Source organism: Microcaecilia unicolor, chromosome 4 (genome assembly GCF_901765095.1).
Source record: "Microcaecilia unicolor chromosome 4, aMicUni1.1, whole genome shotgun sequence".
In the NCBI taxonomy this organism is placed as follows: domain Eukaryota; kingdom Metazoa; phylum Chordata; class Amphibia; order Gymnophiona; family Siphonopidae; genus Microcaecilia; species Microcaecilia unicolor.
Window position 1 is genome coordinate 265,258,982 of NC_044034.1, and position 20,299 is coordinate 265,279,280.

The 20,299-nt window shown below is 44.3% G+C and overlaps 1 protein-coding gene across 1 annotated transcript in view; it reads left to right on the top strand.

Moving 5' to 3' along the window:
• GAS6 (growth arrest specific 6) overlaps positions 1-20,299 on the top strand; it is a 132,171-nt gene that overhangs the window by 108,476 nt on the left and 3,396 nt on the right. Inside the window, exons 11-14 of the mRNA XM_030201493.1 lie at positions 401-565; positions 16,286-16,454; positions 17,835-18,004; positions 18,768-18,993. Coding sequence (XP_030057353.1) covers positions 401-565; positions 16,286-16,454; positions 17,835-18,004; positions 18,768-18,993 — 730 coding nt within the window. The remainder of the gene's footprint in view (positions 1-400; positions 566-16,285; positions 16,455-17,834; positions 18,005-18,767; positions 18,994-20,299) is intronic.

Consider the following 20,299-nt stretch of genomic DNA (forward strand, 5'->3'; position numbering starts at 1 on the left):
CTATATTCCTATGCACATCTTAGCTTTCAGCACACCTTAATTTTTAGAGTGTGCTAAAAATGCTAGCGCACCTTTATGAAAGGGGCACAAAAGTAGGTACATACTTTTCCAGGTACTCAGATTTTACATGCATATGCAGTAGCACAATTTCGTAAAAGCCCTTTTCTGTGTTTAAAACAGGCTTTACATGTGCAAAATAGTTTAGAAAATTAAAACAGCAGTTAGCCCCCTGCAGTTAGCATTTGTTAAAAACCATATTAATTACCCAAGGTAGCTTTGGTAAAAAGGCCTCTAACACTACAGCAAGTAAAACATAAATTAAAAATAACACTAAGCTTACCAATTTTCCTTTAAAAGATGTGTTCATTTAAGTACTTTTTCTCTGTTTCTGTCTCCACAGATATCGGTTGAGGAACTGGAGAGAAGTTTGATCATAAAGATTAATAAAGAGGCAGTGATGAAAATAGCTGTTTCTGGAGACCTTTTCACATTGGAGAGAGGATTATATCACCTGAACCTAACTGTGGGAGGTATTCCTTTCAGAAGCAACGAGTTAATCCAACCAGTGAGTGCTAGTGTGTTTATTATTTGGGGGAAAAAGGATGACTAAACCTCCCCTACCCCCCCACGTACATTAATTTATTTTTGGGGTCACATTTTTGAAGCAATAAATTGTGGGTTATGATATTATTTTTAGGGTATCTCTTTCGTGAGGCCAAGAGATTCACTATTTAGGATTTAAAAAAAAATAATTGAACGTCAATATTTAAGTCCATTTTCAAAAGATTTATGTGGGTTAAATTGGCTTACCTATGCAGATCTTGCACGTTAAATATTTACCCCCTTTATCTGAGTAAGTTCATACTTTTTTTTTTGCCAAGTTACCCACACAAAAAGGGAGCAGATGTAGAAGCACGGAAAGGGCAAACTAAGGGCTTGTTTTACAAAGCGGCAGTACCAATTAGCATGCACCACTTCTACCGGAAGGCTGTTTCATGAATTTAACCCAGTTTCTCAGGTTCTCAGCCCACTTCACTAACCATTAGACAAATGAAAGACACCACATATGATTGTGCACTGAGAAATGATTTAAACCCAGGTGAGTACCTGACCTCTCAAACTAAGGTCCACTAAGCAAAAGAGAAGTAAATGATGGTCAACTAGATCAAAGTCTGAGGAAATGTCAAGGGAGACAAAAGTGCCAACCTAGCCATTATGTAATAATCTAACTCAGAGCTTCCCAAACTTTTTGGGTGCGGTGACCCCTTTTTGTCCTCCAGAAATGTTACTGACTCCCCATGTGTGCTTAATCCAGGAGTCCTGAGGCAATGCAAATTGCACATATGTATGCCCCAAGTTTCAAAAATGGTACTTTGGGCAAATTCTGTACAACAGCCTTGTAGAGCTCTGCATGAGGAATTGAAGGCAGCATCACTTTCAAAATTTTCTATTCTCCCAGAGGTAAAATGAAAACTAATTAGAAGGTATGAACTGCTTTGTTGACCATATCCCCACCCCAAACAAACCACAAGAGTGGAGGAAGCCAAACCACAAATGTGAAGTGGATCACCGAGTCATTTATTCATTCAAAGTCTGAAGACTGACTATTTCCCAATTCTGACAGATTGAACCACCTTATTCTTCCAAGGAACAGATAACATACTCAAGTTAACTAATTTCTCAGTGGCTATGTGGTGTAAGGAGTCAGCTAAAGATGAATTCAAAACTTTTACCATTTTTTCCATCGATATAAAATTATCAAGATTCAATTTAGGAGCCCATACCTCCCAAAGTTTAGACACTTCATAATGGGGTCATACAACTATTTTCTTAGAAGCAACAACTTCTCTTAACTTTCTTCCAAAACCTCCCATGCAGAATGTAACTAAGAAATGATCAGTCCAGATTAACTCTATAACTACAGAATCATGTACAAATATCGAATCTAAAACATGTCCTGACACATAAGTTTGTTTTACCAATTGCAGAAAATTGCAGGACAAAAATTTAAAAAAATAAATGCTTTCAAACAAATTTGAATCGGGATCAAAAGGCAAATCAAAATCTCCTAAAATACATAGAAATTCCAGATTAACAGGTAAAACTGAAATAAAATCAAACAATGAACAATCAGAAATTAATACACCTGCAGGGCAATACAGCAAAGAAAATGAAATCTTTCCATTAGTCACAACTAAAATATCAGCAGCAAGCTCGTTCCACCTTGACACTTTTAAAACCTAATTTCTTTGCATAGTGGAAAATAACACCTCCTCCCCTCTTAAATTTCCTACAAATCCATTCCCATGTAAAACTAGGAGGACAACATGATTAGTTTGATTTCCTAAAGAGTATCCCATGAGGGACACTGTCAGACATCTTCTGAAAATCCAAATAAACAATATCAACCAGCTCACTATTATCTACTAAGGAGCAGATTCTATGTATGGCATCTAAATTTCCATGCGGAATACATGTAACTTGGCGTAACAGCCAATCAGCATTTTTAATAGCACTTAAGCAATAATGAGCACTAATTGGCAATTATCACAATTTATGCACGGAAATCGCTAAGCGTATTCTATAAAGAACTGTGCCTAGATTGTAAAGCACACAATTCAAAATAAACACACGTGTATTTTAAAGGGGATATGTTTATGGGCGTTTCATTGGTGTTCCAAAATTTCCATACGTAATTACAGAATACGGATCAGTGTGCCTAAATCTGCGCGCATGGATTTACACCAGGTTTTATTGGTGTAAATGGACACATGTAGATTTAGGTGCTATGGTATCAACAAAGCGTATTCTATTAACCAAGCTTTAATCTTATAGAATACGCTTAGTTCTGCGTGGTTTTTTTAGGCGCCATATACAGAATCTAGCCCTAAGGGGGCAATTCTACAACTGAGCACCTCCTTTTAGGCACCCTGAGGACATGCGGTAGTTGTCTATTCTATAACAATATCTGGGCCCCTTTTTCCATATAGAATACTAGTGTAATCCAGTATTGGTGTGCCTTAGATTTATGTACCTGCAGTTACACCAGCTCTAGACGTGGCATTAATGTGACAGGGTTACCTGTAATGTACAGTATTCTGAAAGTTATTCACTGGATTCTATATAGGTCACCCATAGTTGGATGCTCATGTTTGGGCAAGGATCCCAGAGCCATGTGTACATTAATTAGCTAATTAGGCATTAACAGTCAATTATTGATGTTAACAAGCACTTAGTAGTAATTATGAGTTATGTACGGATCTGTCCTATTCTGTAACGTGTGTGCCTAAATTTCATAGTGTGCAACTCCAAAGTGGGTGTGGCCATGGGTGTGTGTGGGGCATTTCCAGAATTGAGGTGTGATGTTATAGAATACCTGCATTTGCATGCCCAACTGTCAATTGGGTGCGAGGATTTACACCAACCTTTGGCAGACATATGTGCTCATGCCCAAAGTTAGATGCGAGAAGTGCAGTAAGCTAGTATTCTGGTAACAGGTTAGCAATTACATGTGTGAGCTCTTTCAGGGGTGAATACCATCTGGTCCTAGCAATTTGTTGCTCTTGAGTTTTTGAATGTGATCTATTTCATATTTTTGACTTATGAGGTACTTTAGTTGCTTTAAATAATCAACATCAAAGAAAGTTTCTGGTGTGGGTATTGACCTCAATAATCTGTAATTTAAAGGTTTAGCACCAGCATCCTGGTTTCACCCTGGTTGTGGTGGAGCCCATCCTTTCAGTATAGATTCCTCCTACTGTGAAATGTTGCCAAGATAACATATCTAAATTCCTCCTCTTTGCATTTACACTCTCAAATTGCATTTCATCAATGGAGTGAGACTCCAGAGCTTTACCTGCCTTTTGGTCCTGCATGTAGAATACTACCGTAAAGGTTCTGGATTTCAGCTTTCTACTTCAACCCTAGATTTGGCTTCCAGAACTACATATTCCAAGGAAGCTGGCCCCTTCCAAACATATTCTGAAATCCCGTCTAAATGAGTTCTGCCACCTTTTGCACCAGCCAGGCAAGTGACCCAAGTGATCCTTGTGCATACCAGCCACCCAGCTGTCTAGATTCATAATGATTGAATCACCCACTACATTTTAAGCATTTCCTCCTGGGTGCATATTCTTGGAGAGGCATCCTCTGTGCAAAAGGATATTATATCATCCAGACTTCCTGCCACACAGTGAGTCTCTCCTTCCAGGTAACATTTCTCCTCCAAGGCATCACAGAGGCTGTCAGACTGGAGGTGGGTCTTCTCTGTTATGTCCCTGAATGTTTTCTCCATCTTTCCTGGCTGAAGGCTTTTATAACAGACTTGGAGGGGCTGAGGTAGAGTGGACTTACTTGTGTGAGACAGGAGCTCTTTGCTCCGAGAGCAGACAAGACTTCTGTGACCAAATGGGAGGCAAACACATATGTGACATTATATAAAAGATTGGATTGTCCACTTCTTGCTGCTGGATTGCTATCTACATCTTAGTATTGTTGAATTAGCATTAGCAACTTTCAGTAACTAAGGAGTCCTTTTACAAAGGTGTGCTGAAAAATGGCTTGTGGTAGTGTAGGCGGGGGTTTTGGGTGCGCGCTGATCCATTTTTTTAACACACCTGTAAAAAGCCTCTTTTTTTTTTTTTTTGGTCTGAAAATGGAAGTGCGGCAAAATCAAAATTGCTGCGTGTCCATTTTGGGTCAGAGACCTTACCGCCAGCCAAAGACCTAACAGTAAAGAATTGGCCAGTAATGACCTATGCGCGTTAAATGCTACGGACGCACACCAGAAAGTAAAAACTATTTTCCAGACGTGCGTAGCAGACACGCGCCAAAATTGAAATTACTGCAAGGGCCACGCGGTAACTGGGCGGTAACTCCAATTTGGTGTGCATTCAGCACGCATAGGCACCTACACGGCTTAGTAAAAGGGGCCCTAAAATAATAGTCCCCTGAGTTTGTTTGGTATATTTTATGCTAGTTTATGTTTGCTTTTCAATGAACTGTAAAGGACCATCTGTTGCCAAGGGTTAATCGCTTGCTAATAAAAATCCCAATTAAGTCCTGTTGTGAAAAATGTTCTTCTCTGCTTAAAAGCCTCTGATGGGTGTGTATGTGTATGTGTGTACGTGTGTATATACACACACATACATACACACACACACACACACACACACACACACATACTAACAGCTTTAAAACTAACCTATTGCTTAACTTTTTTATATAAATAGGGAATTTATCAGTTTAACCTACATTCTCACTTTTCCACTAGTTTTAAGACAGTTTCCCAGCAGATAAATAACCTTGCCAGTGTTTAGGATCCATCATGTCATCGATACTTGCCCTCACTTATTCCATATCCATGTTTTTATGAAAGGCAATCTATATCTTGTAGGGATGTGCGTGGAAAAATATTCAGTTTTTACACATCTGTTTTTAAGAATTTTAATACTTTGGAACTTTTAACTGATGTTTGCTTGCGGATTTATATGCAAAGTCAGTTAACACATTTTAAATCAGTTTAGTACATGCTGATGAACCAAATACACTCTAATGAAAACTCATCCCTAATACTTTGTAAAACACTTTCCCCTGGATTCTATATAAATGGCCTAAAGTTGGGTACCCAAATTTGGGTGTGGATCCCTAATGTGCTGTAAACTAGTCAATTAGGTGCTAACAGTCAATTATTGGAGTTAATTGGTGTTGATTAGGAGTTAACTGCACATCTCCCCTACACCCTATCCTATAGCATGTGCAACTAAAAAGGGAGTCAGGGCAACGCATCCAGACTTTTTCATCTTAAGACAAAGTGTATCTTTCCTTCTATTCTTGCAAATGTTCTTTACCCTGTTGCAAACTTTGTGGCCCTTTTACAGAGCAGCGGTAAGCCTACCGCGGGCTTACCGGCCAGTCTTCCGGGACTACCACCGGCTAAATGCGACTGCTGGCCGTAGTCCCTCCCCAAGCGCACACCATTTCCGTGGAAAAAGAAAACCCCCTGAAATGGCTTGTGCGGTGATAACCCGCCGGTAATCGGGCATTGCCGCACTCTGTTGCTGCATGCTGCCTTGTTACTGCAGGGTTAGCGTGGAGTTTTCTTACCTCATGACCATGTGTGCTGGGGGCTTTTTTTACCCGCTGTGGTAAAAATGGCCCCCCGCCACTAGCGCAGGGCTCTTTTCCTGCAGCTTGGTAAAAGGACCCCTCTGTTTTCTAAATATTGGAATGCAGAGTGTGAAGTTATTTTACTTCAAAATGTGTGGTCTTTACTTCTGTGCCAAAAAAAGAATACTTCTACACTTTTTTGGATACATGAAACTCATTTTACTTCCAAAATTTAAAAATTTAACTGAATCCCTGAGTCAAGATAAATGAAAACCAGATGTGCTGGAGAATTACAGAAAAGAGGCTCAAACTAGTAGTGGATACTAATATTACAGTATTATCAAAATAGTAGTGAGCAGGTTCTTAGATACCACATTTTTGGTCAAATTAAGCAAGTTATTTGAGAAGGCATTTTGAAGAAAGAAGATGGTCTATGAAAGACTGTTCCTGTTACCTAAGAAAATAATGGCTGTACACAGGGCTGTGGAGTCAGTCAAAGTTGGAAGCTATTTGGGTGGAGTTAGTCGGTAAAAATGTATTGACTCTTACTCCAGCTTCAGAATAAACAGCATTACAATATGTGGTAAAATTATCATTTTGTACTTTATCCTGGATCTAAAATACTGGTAAATAGTTATATTTACCAGTAATTTAGATCCAGAACAAAAATTGTGAAGCCTAATATCAGTAGGATTTGGAGCTGTGGAGGTGAGTTGGACAGTAGAAAAATAGAGGAGTCTGAGTTGAAGGTTTGATGTACCAACTCCATAGCCTTGCTTAAAAGTGAGTTGATGTGATTTATAGTAAGAGGGAAGGAGGTAGATGGTTTTGTACCATCAGTAGAGAATAGTTAGTGACTGAAGCCAATACATAACATGTTGATTTACATGTTTAATTGGACTCATATACCAACTGGTGCAAAAGTACATTCCATAACATGATGGTGCATACTTTGAAGCAGACATGGACAGGATGGAGTATATATGTATAAGTGTGAGTTCTGCAAATGCTGTGTAAAATATGCACTATGTAAACTTATATGTGCATATTTACAGAACAGCGCTTAGGCAGGATTTTGACATTTGCATGCCAATGTGCCATTATTCTAATCATTTACACACATTCGGCGCATAAACATTAGCATCCACTTAATAAAATTATCTTCGTAATGTTAGGTGTATATCTGATGCACAACTTTATAAATGCCTATTTCTGTGCATAAAATACTGCTTCTGCACAGAAATGTCTTGAAATTGTTCTCAAAGTGAATGATGTTATCTATTCAGAATATTATTGAATGTTACACGTATCAGCTGGAGCAATGGAGAGGGGTGAACAACAAGAGAGAATGCCTCAACAAAAAGCAAGGAGTTCGGCACAGACAGTGATGAACCTCAGGGAATCCATTGATGATCCCTTGGGTCATGTATTTGATATACTGCCTTTCTGTGGTGCAACCAAAGTGGTTTTACTTTTATATACAAGTACTTTCTCCATTTTTGCAAAAATTTTAAAAAGACATTTTTTACAGGTGCACTGAAAAATGATTCTGCACACACCTAAAGCACGCGTCTACACTACCGCAGGCCATTTTTCATCACGCCTTTGTAAAGTGGCCCCAAGGTTTTATGTACCTGGGGCAATGGAAGGTAAAGTGACTTGCCCAGGGTCTCAATGAACTGCAATGGGGCCTGAATCCAATTCCTCTGATTCTCAGCCTACTGCACTAACCATTAGTTTACTGCTCCATTCTTTTGATGTCTGACAGCGTAAAGTTTATAGAATAACTCAAAGGCCATAGGTTCAAGGCTGGCTGGTACCTGATAGCTATTAACACTGGTGGGGGAAAATACCTTAATTTAAGGATTATTCAATAAACATCACATTGTCACAGATGATTCTCTGTGGTTCATCATTGTCCATGGCCAACTTCTTGCTCTTTGACATGGCACATATTCGCTGTATATATTCATCTCTTTTTTTTTTTTTTTGACCTGATGGTATTTCCTCCCCCAACTTTGGGGTTCCTTCTGAATTAGAACCAAGGCTGAGGTCCAGTGCAAAATTACTTTATTTGCAGTCTGCACCTGTTGTGAGGCAGTTCGGAGAATGTTGAGGAATTTTAAAATAATGAGAGGATTGTTTCAGAGAGAAACTGATATTTGTAAAATCTGATTTGAGATTTTGGTGATATTAAAGAAATGGCCATTTAGAGAGGCCAGGTTTGAGACAGTAGAAAAGTACTGAAGCATCTTTCTGTATTTTCTATTCAAGGTTTCATGTTTGAGTAGTCTGAATACTTATATAGAGAGACTTCAGGTCTCCACTGTATAAGCTGTTTCAGTTTTTCCCCCAGTGATTTTTATCTTTGAAAAATACTGGCGACATTCAACAATCTATCTTATTGTATTCTAGTTTATTTTCTTTCTTGAAGGACATGATGGTTAAAAGCTGAATGCTTAGCTTTGCACTTTGATTTTTGTTTAAATTTATATTACACAGATCTCCAAAGTCCTGTTTTAAAATTGCAGAACTAAGCATTCAGCTTTCAAAAATCACTTCCTTCAATAATAATAGTAATAATAATAAAAAACCCAGAATGGGACAGATGGTTAAATGTCTCCAATATTTTAGAAAGTTAAAAACCACTGAGGCAAAACTGAAGCAGCTTAAACATTGGAACAAAAATGCTTAGGCAACCCTTCATTGTTTAAATGTTGAAAGCAAGAAGAAAGTAAACATCAGGAAGTTCACTTACTAATAGCACATGCTAACTAAAGAGCCCTTTTAATAAGCTGTGGTAAGTGCTAATATGTGTTTATTGCAGCTTAAAATGGCATACTACAGGGCGCGCTTGGGTATCCTGCCATAAGTTTCAAATTGGTGCACGCTAACTGCACGCAAAAAAAATAAGCGGTATGTCTGGGGGTAGAGAGTAGGTGTCCTGTGCTAATTAGTGCATCCGCATTACCACACAGGGCCGCCGAGAGGGGGGGCAGGGGGACAAAAATTCCCGGGGCCAAGGCCTCCAATGGGGGCCCGGCGCCAGGGTCAGGCTGCTGGCGCTGCAGTCCCCGGACTCACCTGCCTGCCCTCTGCTCCGTCCGCCACCGGGCCCCCTGCATTAAAATCAGCAGCGCCTCAGCTGAGCTCTGTTTGGAAAGGCAGATCGCCTCCCTTCGGGCCCTCCCTGTGTCCCGCTCTCGCGGAAACCGGAAGTTACATCAGACGAGGGTGGGACACAGTGAGGGAAGGCCCGAAGGGAAGCGATCTGCCTTTCCAAATGGAGCTCAGCTGAGGCGCTGCCGATTTTAATGCAGGGGCCTGGTGGCGGACGGAGCCGAGGACAGACAGGTGAGATCGGGGACTGCAGCAGCGGCAGGGGGAGGGTGGCGAGGGCGTCAGTGGGGGGGGGGGGGGGGAGGCGGCCTTACCCCGGGCCCGGCTTAGTCTCTCAGCGGCCCTGTTACCACATGCTAGCTAGTTAGTGTTACTGCCTACAAAATAGGTATTGGTAAGTGCTTACAGGGCAATTCTTTTTAATGGCCAAGCGCTAATGGCAACACTAGTGCATTTAGGTACAAACTAAACCAACAAACGAGGGAGAGAACCCAATAAAAATAGCAATGATATACACAAATATACAAGGGTTCTCCTATAGAACTCAATTTATAAGGAGTGTGGGATTACAAGGAAGAAAAAGCCTCAAGAATCTCCTGGCTAAAATAGGCAACGGGAGCAGGGCTGCTTCATCATTTGCACAAAAACCTCCTTGTACAATTAAACTGCTATTACAAAATAGTGTCAATAATGTCTCTTCAATATTATATCATAGGTTTATAAATACTATTACTGTGCTCAAGTAGTACTTAGCTTATGTGGTTCTTCCTTTCCTTTCTCAAAAAAGTCTGTTGTAATCCCACACTGCTTATAAGCTGAGTTCTATAGGAAAACACCCTGTAAATTTGTGTATAATATTTGTGCATTGCCATTAATAGGAAAAATAGAAAATCGGCCATTTTCTGGCTGCAGTAAATATAGACTTAGTGTGCAGGAAAAACCTGCATAAGGTTGCACTACAGCCACATCTTACTGCAGCTTAGTAAAAGGACCCCTTAAGAAATGACCCTATAAATCAAGATATATATTTTTCATCTACCTGCCTTCTGAAACATGTGAATACCTGTGTATGTAGGCTATATCTATCAGTCAGAGAGAGAGGAGCGGAGGAGTCCCCCCAGTCGACCCCCCAGTGCTCCGCTGCGGTGCGATCCCCCCCCCCCCCCAGAAGAGCCGGAGGCACGGATCGACGCGGCTGCCACCGCTGCCCGGGGTTTGCCAACTCCAGGAGCTGCGTCGTGGACGGGCCCGGACTCTGCCCTCCATCGCTGTGGGTTCCCAGGCTGTGAGGCGGCAGCGTGCTGCTGGGCGCTGAGTTCGCGGGCGAGTCCAGGTCAGCCGCCGCGCTCCCCGGCAGGGACCGTATCCGGTGAGAGCTCCAGGAGACCCGGGTGAGCCAGAGCGAGCTCACCCGCGGCCTCGTGGTGCGCACCCGACCTCATGGCGCGACCCGACACAGCGGTCCAGGACTACCGCGGCGCTCCTGGTCCCGGCGGCCCGACGCCCATGCTGCCCGTCCTCCCGCGGCCTGCCCCCATCGCGGTGCCGAGTCCTCAGAGCTGGGGCAGTCGGGGCGGAGCACTATGCATCCAAGGCGGGGCTGACTTCCATGCGCCCTGCTGCTCTGTAGGAACCGAGTTGCCCAGCTGCTCCAGCTTGCCCCAGCCCAGTCCACCCTTCCCAGCTTCTCCCTGCTTGCTTGCTCCAGTCCACAGCTGCAGCTTCCCCCCTGCTGGCTCCAGTTCATCTGCTCCAGTGTCTTCCAGTCCGCCTGATCCAGCTCCTCCTTGCCTGCTCCTATCCATCTGCTCCAGCGTGTTCCAGTTTCTTCCAGTCCTATCCATCTGATCCCAGCTCTAGTCCACGGCTCCAGCTTCCCCCCTGCTGGCTCCAGTTCATCTGCTCCAGTGTCTTCCAGTCCGCCTGATCCAGCTCCTCCTTGCCTGCTCCTATCCATCTGTCCAGCGTGTTCCATGTGCTCAAGCGTGTTCCAGCTTCTTCCAGTCCTCCTATCCATCTGATCCCAGCTCGTTCCAGTCCACTGATCCAGCCTTCCCCCTGCCGTCCAGTCCACAGATCCAGCCTTCACCCTGCGTGTTCCAGTCCATCGACTCCAGTGTGTTCCAGTCCGCAGACCCAGCTTTCCTCCTGCGTGTTCCAGTCCATCAACTCCAGTGTGTTCCAGTCCCTGTTCCAGTCTGCCTGATCCAGATTCTTCCTGCTTGCGATCCCAGCCTGTTCCAGTCCACCGATCCAGCTTACGCCCGGCCTGTTCCAGTCCATCGGCTCCAGTGTGGTCCAGTCCGCCTGATCCAGACTCTCCATCCATCTGCTCCAGCGTGCTCCAGCGTGTTCCATACTCCTGTTCCCAGCTTGTTCCAACCCGACGATCCAGCTTACCCCCTGCTTGTTCCAGTTCACCGGCTCCAGTGTGTCTCAGCCTGCTCCAGTCCGTCTATTCCAACTTGTTCCAGCTCATCTGCTCCAGCCTTCCCCAGCATGTTCCAACTTGTTGTTCCAGCTTGTTCCAGTCTGCCCCAGCTTGTTCCAGTCCGCCCATCCCAACCTACCCAGCTTGTTCCATCCGTTCCTGCATGACCCGCTTGTGTCAGTCCGTCTGTTCCAGCGTATCTGTTCGAACTTGTTCCAGCTTGTTACGACTTGTTCCAACTTGCTCCGGCTTGTTCCAGCTTGCTCCTGCCCATCTTGTTCCGGCGTGTTACGACTTGTTCCAACTTGTTCCAGCTTGCTCCTGTCCATCTACCCCAGCTTGTTCCTGACCGCTTGTTCCAGCTGCTACCTGCCTGCCTGTCAACACATCGAGTAACCTGCCTGCCTGCTCGCAAGCCTCTCAGCCATTGACTTACCTACCTGCCTGCTAGCTTCTCAGCCATTGACTTACCTACTCGCCAGTCCAAAACCCAGCTTTCCAGCTCTATCTTACTTAACACCTCAGTCACTCCATAGTCGCCTGTTAACACCTGTCTCACCTCAATCACTACTTATGGCCCCTGTCCAAGTTCTCTTCCTTGCCCTGTCCCGTCCTAATCTTCTTTCCCACCCAATCCCACTGTCTACCACTAGAACCCGCTGCCCTCCCGCCCTACCCGCCACGGCAATACCCTATTCACCCTCATCCCCCACCACCTCACCATCCCTCCTGTCCCCCGCCTCCTTCCTAGCTCTTAACCTTCAACACTTCCTTCCTGCCATTAACCCATCCCCATTCCTCCTTAGTACACCTTGTCTTCGTCGCCTTCGCCGCCCGACCTCCCCCACCCTCCTCCGCATTCTCCTGCTCCTCCTCCTGCTATCCGCGGGAGACATTAACCCTAATCCAGGTCCCCCTCGCCTGTTCCCGTCCTATCCATGCAAACGATTCCGAGATGTTTCCAATCTCGTCTCTATTCCCCTCCTCCCCCCCTCTTCCCTCCCCTTCTCATGCGCCCTGTGGAATGCCCACTCAGTCTGTAACAAACTGCCCTTCACCCACGATCTCTTCATCTCTCGCTCCCTTCAACTGCTCGCCCTAACCAAAACCTGGATCTCCCCGGAAGACTCGGCCTCAGTCACGGCCCTCTGCCATGGAGGTTATCTCTTCTTCCACACTCCCCGCCCATTGGCCGCGGTGGAGGCGTTGGGCTATTACTCTCGCCCTCCTGTAGTTTCCAACCCCTCCCCCTACCGCAGTCTCACTGCTTCTCATCCTTTGAAGCCCACTCCATCCGGCTATTCTACTCGCTGCCACTCAGAGTCGCAGTCATCTACCGCCCCTCTGAAAAATCCTTCTCTTCTTTCCTCACCGACTTTGATGCGTGGCTCTCTGTCTTTCTTGAACCCTCATCACCGTCCCTCATTCTCGGAGACTTCAACATTCACGTTGATGACCCATCCGACTCTAACGCTTCTAAGTTCCTCACCCTAACATCCTCCTTCAACCTCCAGCTGTGCTCCATCACCCCCACTCACCGTGACGGCCATTGTCTTGACCTAGTCCTCTCCTCCGGCTCACCCTCCAATTTCCATGCTTCTGCTCTCCCTCTCTCCGATCATCACCTGATCACATTCACACTTCTTCACCCCCCCCCCTCTGCCCCGTCCAACTTTAACCACCACCTCCAGGAATCTCCAGGCTATTGACCCCCCCCCCCCACTCTATCCTCTAGTATCTCTAATCTCCTCCCCTCCATCATGTCCTCTGAGACTGTAGACAAAGCGGTCTCATCTTACAATGCTGCTCTCTCCTCTGCTTTGGACACCCTCGCTCCATCCACTTCCCGTCCCACAAAGCGTACTAGTCCCTAGCCTTGGCTGACCCCTTGCATCCGCTACCTTCGCTCCTGCACCCGATCCGCTGAATGCCTCTGGAGGAAATCTCGTACCCATTCAGACTTCCTTCACTACGAATTCATGCTATTCTCCTTCCAGTCCTCCCTATTCCTTGCAAAACAGGACTACTACACCCAATTGACCAATTCTCTCAGCTCCAACCTTCGTCGTCTCTTCACCACCCTTAACTCCCTCCTCAAAGTGCCCCCCGCTCCCACTCCCCCTTCACTCTCGCCTCAATCACTGGCTGACTACTTCCGCGACAAGGTACAAAAGATCAACCTTGAGTTCACTTCCAAGCCACCTCCTCCTCAGCCTGTAGCCCTATCCAACAACCAACCAACCATGGCCTCCTTTCCTGAGATCACCGAGGATGAAACCTCCCGCCTTCTTTCCTCCTCGAAATGCACCACTTGTTCCTCCGATCCCATCCCCACCAACCTACTTAACACCATCTCCAATACTATCACCCCCTCCATCTGTCGCATCATTAACCTTTCTCCACTGCAACTGTCCCTGACACCTTCAAGCACGCAGTAGTCACACCTCTCCTAAAAAAACCATCACTTGACCCTACCTGCGCCTCCAACTACCGCCCCATCTCTCTCCTCCCCTTCCGCTCCAAAATACTTGAACGCGCCGTTCACAGTCACTGCCTTGATTTTCTCTCCTCTCATGCCATCCTGGATCCACTTCAATCCGGCTTTCGCCCTCTACACTCGACAGAAACAGCACTCTCTAAAGTCTGCAACGACCTGCTCCTCGCCAAATCCAGAGGCCACTATTCCATCCTCATCCTGCTCGATCTATCCGCTGCGTTTGACACTGTCAATCATGATTTACTTCTTACCACATTGTCCTCTTTTGGGTTCCAAGGCTCTGTCCTCTCCTGGTTCTCCTCTTATCTCTCCCACCGCACCTTCAGAGTACACTCTCATGGATCTTCCTCCACCCCCATCCCACTATCTGTTGGAGTTCCCCAGGGATCTGTCCTTGGACCCCTTCTCTTCTCAATCTGCACCTCCTCCCTAGGCTCACTGATCTCATCTCATGGTTTTCAGTATCATCTTTATGCTGACGACACCCAGCTATATCTCTCCACACCAGACATCACCGCGGAGACCCAGGCCAAGGTATCGGCCTGCTTATCCGACATTGCTGCCTGGATGTCCAACCGCCACCTGAAGCTGAACATGTCCAAAACCGAGCTCCTCGTCTTTCCACCTAAACCCACCTCTCCTCTTCCTCCATTCTCCATCTCAGTTGATAACACCCTCATCCTCCCCGTCCCATCTGCCCGCAACCTCGGAGTCATCTTCGACTCCTCCCTCTCCTTCTCTGCGCATGTCCAACAGACTGCCAAGACCTGTCGCTTCTTCCTCTTCAACATCAGCAAAATTCGCCCTTTCCTATCTGAGCACACCACACGAACTCTCGTCCACGCTCTCATTACCTCTCGCCTTGACTACTGCAACCTGCTCCTCACCGGTCTCCCACTTAGCCATCTATCCCCCCTTCAATCCGTTCAGAACGCTGCCGCACATCTTATATTCCGCCAGAACCGATATACTCACACCAACCGTCTCCTCAAGTCACTTCACTGGCTTCCGATCAGATACCGCATACAATTCAAACTTCTCCTCCTTACCTACAAATGCACCCGGTCTGCGGCTCCTCACTACCTTTCTACCCTCATCTCCCCCTATGTCCCCGCCCGTAACCTCCGCTCACAGGACAAATCCCTCCTTTCAGTTCCCTTCTCCACCACTGCCAACTCCAGGCTCCGCTTATTCTGCCTTGCCTCACCCTTTGCCTGGAACAATCTTCCTCAACACCTACGCCAAGCTCCCTCCCTACCCATTTTCAAATCTCTGCTTAAAACTCACCTCTTCAATGCTGCGTTCGGCACCTAACCTTTCGTGAAATATAATATTCCCTATCAGACGGACTCCACACTTGTCTTTAGATTGTACACCTGTCTTTTAGATTGTAAGCTCCTTGAGCAGGGACTGTCCTTCCATGTTAAATTGTACAGCGCTGCGTAACCCTAGTAGCGCTTTAGAAATGTTAAGTAGTAGTAGTTTTTTGAGGATAATTTAAAACTGGCCTTATACACAGACTTTGCACTGATTTTCAAAATTGAAAGTATGTACATGCTCTCATTTCAAGAATTGCCCAAAGAAAATATATCTGCAGAAAGTGCCATCTGCCTTTTCTATATATATGTGTTTCCACCACACTTGCTTTTGTATTTTCAATTTCCACTCGAATCGGGCCCCTGGGAATGCCTCCAATGGATGTGGGTAATAGTTCAGACTTTGAGTTCTGTGCTAAGCCTGTGCTTTCCCAGTGTCTCTTTATCGCATGTGTGTTAGCCTAAAGATACATACGCAGTTGACATTAATTATAACCGAGTTTCAGGCAATTTTTCCCCCAAATAGCCAATTTCTGCAAGTAAAATGGTTTTGTTTTTTTTTTTTTATTATATTTGAAATGGCTTTAGAAATTAACCACAAGGCAATTAACTGAGTTACAAAAGGGGAGGGGGGAGTGGGTTTGATCGCTGACTGCAGCTCATTTCTCTAACCCTTAGGCCTTTCCTCTACCACCTCCTATAAATAGTGGTATTTACTTGATTGATTGATTTGATTTACTAAGATTTATTTACCACTTTTAAGAAAAGGTTTATAATCGGCATCTGCTCTTTATTTTATCTATGTTTCACCAGATAAACCCTCGCCTAGATGGCTGTATGCGGGGCTGGAACTGGTTGAATGGTGAGGACACCACTTTCCAAGAAATGGTGAAGCTAAACACTAAAATGCAGTGCTTCATGCTGGCAGGGAGAGGATCCTTTTATCCTGGCAAGGGGTTTGCCTATTTCGATCTTGAATACAGTGAGTATTGACAGCGGAGTACACACTTGCGTCCTTACCATAAAAACACAGTGGAAGACTTTATGCTGATGCTTCCCAAATATATTATCTAGTATGACCCCATGTTAATGTCTAGAAATTCACATGACCCTCAGCTTTGTAATAGGGCCCAATAGTTTGATAGCAAATTCATTTTTTCTTTTGAAATGTTTTTTTAATGACTATACATATTGGTAATAATCTGAGTGCATTAAGTATGTATTGGAATCCTATTTAGTTTAACTGTAATGTATGAATGCAAGTTTTATTATCATAGTAACATAGTAGATGGACCTGTACGGTCCATCCAGTCTGACCAACAAGACAAAGTATGAGCTACTTTATATGTATACCTGACCTTGATTTGTCCTTGCCATTTTCAGGGCACAGACTGTAGAAGTCTGCCCAGCACTAGCTTTGCTTCCCAATTACCGGTGTTCTCACCCAATCTCCACTAAGCTTCTGTGGATCCATTTCTTCTGAACAGGATTCCTTTGTGTTTAACCCATGCATTTTTGAATTCTGTTACTGTTTTCATCTCCACCACCTCCTGAGGGAGGGCATTCCAAGTATCCACCACCCTGTCCATGAAAAAATACTTCCTGATATTTTTCCTGAGTCTGCCCCCCCGCTTCAACCTCAATTCATGTCCTCCAGTTCTACCGCCTTCCCGTCTCCAGAAAAGGTTTGTTTACGGATTAATACCTTTCAAATATTTGAACGTCTGTATCATATCTCCTTTCCTCCAGGGTACACATGTTCAGGTCAGTAAGTTTCTCCTAGTACATCTTGTAACACAAATCCCATACCATTTTTGTAGCTTTCTTTGCATCGCTTGAAGTCTTTTTATATCCTTAGCAAGATACGGCCTCCAAAAACTGAACACAATACTCCAGGAAGGGCCTCACCAATGACTTGTAGAGGGGCATCGACACCTCCTTTCTTCTGGTTACACCTCTCTATACAGCCTAGCATCCTTCTGGCTATGGCCACTGCCTTGTCACACTGTTTCTTCGCCTTCAGATCCTCAGATACTATCACCTCAAAATTCCTCGCCCTGTCTGTGCATATCATACTCTCACTGCCTAACATGTACGTCTCCTGTGGACTCTACTCCCTAAAGTGCATCACCTTGCACTTCTTTGCAAAGATGATATCATGATTCACAGGTACTGTACCAGTAATATATTCATAGCAGTTGGATACTCATTAAAGCACACAATGGTATCATGTTGTTTTTGTGGTTGTTTTTTAATTCCATATTAGTTTTTTTTCCTCTCTGCATCACAGTATGAGTACAAAACCAGATAGAAAAGTTGCTATTCCTTTTCTTGTTGCTGACCAGTCTGTGTTCTTCTGCAGTGCATTTGCCAAATGAGGAGGAAAAGAAAAATTGGACCATAGATATAACTGCTGAAATCCACCCATCGATGGACACTGGTGTACTCTTTGCACTGGTCACAGAAAGCAAGGTGGTAGCCTTGTCTCTTGCACTCGTTGACTATCATTCCACGAGAAAAGTCAAACAGCAGGTAGTGAAGAGTTTGATAGCATCTGTTTAAACTTTCTTATCATGTCAGCTGAACATTTTATGTAGGCTATAAAAAGCTGCTATTTCTAATAAATCTCTGAATATAGCAAACCATTTATTTGTTTGGATTTAGTTCAAAGTGAGTTATATTCAGGTACATTAAATATTTCCCTGTCCACAGAGGGCTTACAGTCTAAATGTATGCCTGAGGTAATGGAGGGTTAAGTGACTTGCTAAAGATCACAAGGAGCAGCAGTGGCATTTGAACATGGCTTCCCTTGTTGTCAGCCCAGTGCTCTAACCATTAGGCTACTCCTCCATGCCACATGAGTCTAATGTAAGATCTAGTAGTGTGTCTCACATGTGAGTTATAGACTTAGCAGTAGATTTGTAAGTAGGATACAGGAAAAAGTTCCTGTTAGGGAATGCTTAAAAATGAACATTATGTAAAATTTGAGAAGTAGTGTTGACCAAACCTGATGACTAAAGAATTCTGTACATTCACAGCACTGAGGCTCAAATTTAGGATGGGGCAAAAATTGCATGCCTGAGAAATAAAAATGGTATTTTAAGCCTACAGTTGAAATTTTGGTCATGCTGTTCATTTAACAGCCTGCAAACAGTTTTCTTTTTCCAAAGCATGAGTGTCAACTTTATTTTGGAGGCATTACATTTTGAAAATCCAAATGGGCATTTTTTTTTATATTTGTATATAAACTATTAAGGAAATGTATCATTTGCCACATGTTTCCTGTATCATTCAGCTTATTCTCCTGTCGATCGAGAACAAAGTTGTGTCCAGCCTGGAGGTGAATGTGTGTGATAAAGAGCATTTGGTGGGAATCCATGTAACCAAAGGGCAGATACAGCTTACGGTGGATGAGTCTCTGGGACAGAGTGAAATGAACCGTTCTCAGGTAGAAGAGAGTCTGTCCATCTTGGATGAGCATATACAGAAAAATGTGAGGACATATCTTGGAGGTCTGCCAGGTAATTATCACGTTCCTTAACAGAATGTAGATTTGGGTTTTTTTTTAACTCTGTATATGGTGCGTGAAATATAACATTTCAGCATCACTTGTCATTTCCAGTTTACTGTGCAAATTAAAGTAGGACATCTCTGGTATATTAGGGAAGAAAGAGTGCATTTGTTAATAATAAGCCAACAGTTAGGGGCAAGTTTTGTGGCTCAGTGGTAAAAAGCACTACCATGAAGAGGACCTAGGTTCAATTCCTTGATTCCACTGGCCAGGACTAGGGATGCTCAGGGCTGGCCCAAGGCAAGATGCCACCTGAGGCGGAGCTAAGATGCCATCCCTCCAGGCCAAGATGCTGTCTTCCTGGACCGAGATGCCTTTCCCGGGCCGAAATGCTGCCCCCTTCCTACTTCCAACCCATCAGCGATAGCGATTCCCATAGGCTGCCCTTCTGCCAGCACACACTTCTTCCCTTTACTGCGGCTGCCTGAACCTCTGATGAAACAGGAAATTACATCAGAAAGGCAGCCGCAGTAAAGGGAAGAGGCAGGTGCCGGTGGCAGAGCAGCGTATGGGAATCACTGCCGCTGCCGGGTTTGGAACATGATGAGGTAAACGCCGCAAAGGGGGAGATGCCGCTCCTGAAGAGTGCCGCCTGAGGCCCCCACCTCAGGTAGCCTAATTGTCTGGCCAACCCTGGGGATGCGGCAGAGATAGAAATTGTTAACCATTGTAGATCATTGACACCTAATGGTTGGACTTTATTACCTCTGCTAGCAAGGCTTTAACAAGAGCCCTGGTTCATGGCCCCTTGGCGAGGATCATCACAGTGGTTGCACAAAGTGATTTTAGGAGGGATATTATATAGGGGATAACTATCGGGTGGTTATATTTTAGTCCAGTGGCAGCTGATTCCACTTGAGCTGGCATAGGGCTAAAAATAGCTGAGGGGGAACCTACAAAATAGTTAAATACATGTCTTGATTAGACAAACAGATGTAATGAAATCTCAATTTGGATAACAACTTTTTCTTGGTTTAAACAGATTCTTGGGGTTTGTTACAATACATGATCAAAAACACAATTCAGTAATCAATAAAAACATAAATCCTTAAAGATATAACAAAACAATATTGAATCAATCAGAATGAATAAAATAATTCAAGATTTTGAAACAATTTAGAACCTTTATTGTCTGAGGAAGGAGCTTTAGTCTTAGAAGTTTTGCATTTTCTTGTTAAGGATAATAAAAATGTATTAGCTTACAAAGGAGTTCTTTTACTAAGCTGCAGTAAAAATAGGCCTTAGCACACCCTTAC